The 3,485-nt window shown below is 46.6% G+C and overlaps 1 protein-coding gene across 1 annotated transcript; it reads right to left on the bottom strand.

Annotated features, from left to right (window-relative positions):
- Nucleotides 1–743: 743 nt before the first annotated feature.
- NEUROG2 (neurogenin 2) lies at nt 744–3,004 on the bottom strand. The gene is made up of 2 exons (XM_088448238.1): nt 2,880–3,004; nt 744–2,547 (listed from the first exon to the last, which is right to left on the bottom strand). The coding sequence occupies exon 2, from the start codon at nt 2,541–2,543 to the stop codon at nt 1,890–1,892; it is 654 nt and encodes a 217-aa protein (XP_088304364.1). The 5' UTR covers nt 2,544–2,547; nt 2,880–3,004; the 3' UTR covers nt 744–1,889.
- Nucleotides 3,005–3,485: the final 481 nt, after the last annotated feature.

Genomic DNA, 3,485 nt, shown 5'->3' with positions numbered 1-3,485 from the left:
AACTATTTTGATTCTGATAGCCTTGTATGGGATCATCCTGGAGACCCATGATTTCATTTTATTCTTCTTATAATTATTATTATGTTAGATATCTCATGGGCACAATATTAGAATATGGTTACTGTTTACATGGTACACAATAGAATTGATACTGACTGCAGGCTGGCATGTTCTAGGTTATAGAGTGTACTGTAATAACAAATGCATCTATTTCCTGAAAATTAGAGGTGAGACCTTTAATGTGGAACATGCTGATGTGCAGGATAGTATAACGTTTATAGAGATGACACGCATTGGGGTATTTGTAATGAATGTCTTTTTTTACACCAACTATGTGCTGTTATTATATATTTCCCCTGTACGTCTTTACATTATTTGGAAAAATAAACTGTGTACTGACGTAACCCCTGTGCCAAAGAAGGTTGGTGGCTAACACTGTTAACTTGCTTTTAGATATATTTTTTTTCCATTTATTATTAATATATGGTTAATTAGATCCTAAGACAATTATGCAAGCTTAAACTGTATGAGGAAAGTTTTCATTCTGCTAGAAATAAAATTATATATATATATATATATATATATATATATATATATATATATATATATATATATATATATATATTGCAAACACAGAAAAAAGTGAAATAGGCAAATATTAAGAAAATTATAAATTTTATTTAATAATTATTAGCACAAGATTTGTTTTTCTTGCTGTAAATACATTCTAGAATAAACTCTTTCAAAAATATACAAAAAAATACATATACTCCGTGAAATTGTCATCTGTAATAAATAAAAGTGAACACATGTATCTGATCACAGTCATGCTACTGTTCTGCTGCTTTCATATAATCTCCTAAAAGAATAGGGGGTTTCTCATCCTCTGTGAGCTAAGATAAATAATGTATGAAGGAAACCTCCCTTTTTATTTCTCCCTTTTTTTCCACATTTTCTCCTTTTGATAGTGAGTTCAGCCTACATTTTCACGCTTCCATTCAGGGAGAACAAAAGCCTACAAATTATACGATGACTTCTAACCTGGCCTTCTGGAGAACAACTTTTTTTCCCCCAAATAAATCATACAGGACAGATGGAAATGGGGATGGAGAATAGCACAACAAAAAGGTATTGTGATCAAATCTGGCAAAGTGGACCAAGTGCGAGTCAGAGGGAGAGTTTGGTCTGACAGGTGGAATTCCCACACCAATCACCAGGGCTGGATTAAGGTTTGTAGGGACCCAACCATTAAAATTGTCAAAATGATATAGTGGCAATGTTATTAAGAAGTATAATGTATAAACACTCCCAGCACCACAAATGTGTTGGACACACTTTAGAGGCTCCAGTTGACATTACGACACAATGCCCCCACACTGATGATATAGCTATGTGGGGGGGAGCTCTGATATTTGGGGGCCCCTGTGCGACATCCCTGGCCACCCTGTTAATCCAGCACAGCCAAACACAGGCAGAAGGAAAATAAGATGTGACAGATTATCATACCCTTATCTTTAGGAACAGAATCTCATGATCATATTCTAACATAAGTGACAGTTACACAAACCATTACATGTCTCATGACTGGGTGGCCAACGATATAAATGACAACATACAGTAACATGAGGCCTGTTTATACCTCACTAACTTTCCCACTGGCAAAATGACCAGCCATCATTACAGTCACCGGATAATAATCCTCCCGTCTGACTTGTGCTTCCTCCATTCAGCTGATGCATGGGAAAGTTGTAGCTGGCATGTAACCTGTATGGTCACTGTGGCGCAGAGCCAGGACTGATAAGAGCGATGTGGTACATACTATGACTGTCACCATCTAACCCTCTATAGGAAGCATACCCCCACTATGTGGTCCTTCACCGGGGCATTGCTCAGCTGTATGCCAGGCTGCCCTGGGCACAGTGTAAACGGTGCCAATAGTCTAGGGCATCCGAGACTGCCGGGCTGGCCGGGGACAGTGACCCGCAGGAGGAAGAAGGGGACGTGCAGCTCCATGAGGAGGAGGTAGAGGAGCTGGGAGATGGAGGAGAGTCGGTGAGCAGGACGGTGGGGGGCCCGGGGTGAAGCTGCTCCGCCAGCCTCAGAGTCTCAGAGAGCGCCCAGATGTAGTTGTGCGCAAAGCGCAGAGTCTCTATCTTGGTGAGCTTGGCATCCTCCGGGAAGGTGGGCAGCACCTCCCTCAGCTCGTCCAGCGCAGAGTTCAGGTGGTGCATGCGGTTCCGCTCCCGGTTGTTAGCTTTCAGGCGCCGGCCCTTCTTGATCTTGGTCACCACTTCCCCGCTCTTGCGAGCCCGGTGCCGCCTCGGCTTCTTGTTGCTGCTGCTGCTGCTGCCTTCCTCCTCCTCCGGCTGTGGGTGCAGGTGCAGGGAAGCGGTAGGGATGAGGAGCTGCTCGTCGTCGGAACTACTGCAGGCGGCGGCGGAGGGCTGTTGCTGGGGTGAGGGCGGGCTGCTGGAGGAGGACACGGAGCAGGGAGAGGACAGCAGCTCCTCCTCCTCTCTGTACTCTTTCTGGTGTATCATCATTCTCCTGTGACAAGAAGGGACAGACATGATGTTACTATACAGTACTGCTGCCAGGCATCCTCACCACCCCTTCTACACTGACATCTTACTATACAGTACTGCTGCCAGGCATCCTCCCCACACCTTATACACTGACATCTTACTATACAGTACTGCTGCCAGGCATCCTCCCCACACCTTCTACACTGACATCTTACTATACATCTCTCTTCCATATACAAACATTGAGTTCTTGGCACAGGGGTCACCTCAGCGCACGATTTATATACTACTGTGTAGAAGTCTCTGCGGAATAAATAGTAATAGCACTATTACTAGCATAGAGCTGTTCCTTACCTGCTTAGCTAGCGCTGCTGCCGGCTGGTGAGAGTGTCCCCGGGTGTGCTTCTGGCAGCGCTGGTGGTGCGCCCTGGGCTGGCACGCGTCCTGCCCTCCGAGCGCAAGTTGCTGAGCTGCCTGTGGCTGAGTGGCTGCGCGTCTGGCACACGACCCTCTAAACCCCCTTATATACAGCCAGCAACACAATGACAGCTACCCCGGGGCACAGTGCCCCCTCTCAGGGTTATTCTTTTCATTATCATCACTCATTTTCCCCACGTCCCCCCTTGTTTTCCTCACTGCCCCTCCTCCTACCCTACTCCTGGCCGCTGCTAGCCGCCCGCTCCCCGGCTTCCTGCACGGCCATTGGTGGCTCCCGCTCGGCTGAAGCGTGCCGCTAATTTCATTAATGAATAGGTGGGTCTGTGGCAGCCAATGATAGGAGCCGGGTCCCGGGCCAGGGGGGCCCTCGCCACGCGCGCCTGCAGCACCATGTGTGTGACCACAGCTGATGATGATGGGATGGAGGGGAGGCAGCTGGGGGTAGAGTCACCACCCTCACATATACACACACACTCTACTGCACATGGCAACACAAAGTCATACTGTATACAATAGTCACCA

The sequence above is a fragment of the Taudactylus pleione genome, unplaced genomic scaffold (genome assembly GCF_031769625.1).
Source record: "Taudactylus pleione unplaced genomic scaffold, aTauple2 ptg000454l, whole genome shotgun sequence".
Taxonomy (NCBI): Eukaryota; Metazoa; Chordata; class Amphibia; order Anura; family Myobatrachidae; genus Taudactylus; species Taudactylus pleione.
Note: the sequence above shows the minus strand (reverse complement) of the source record. Positions and strands in the feature narration are given on the sequence as shown.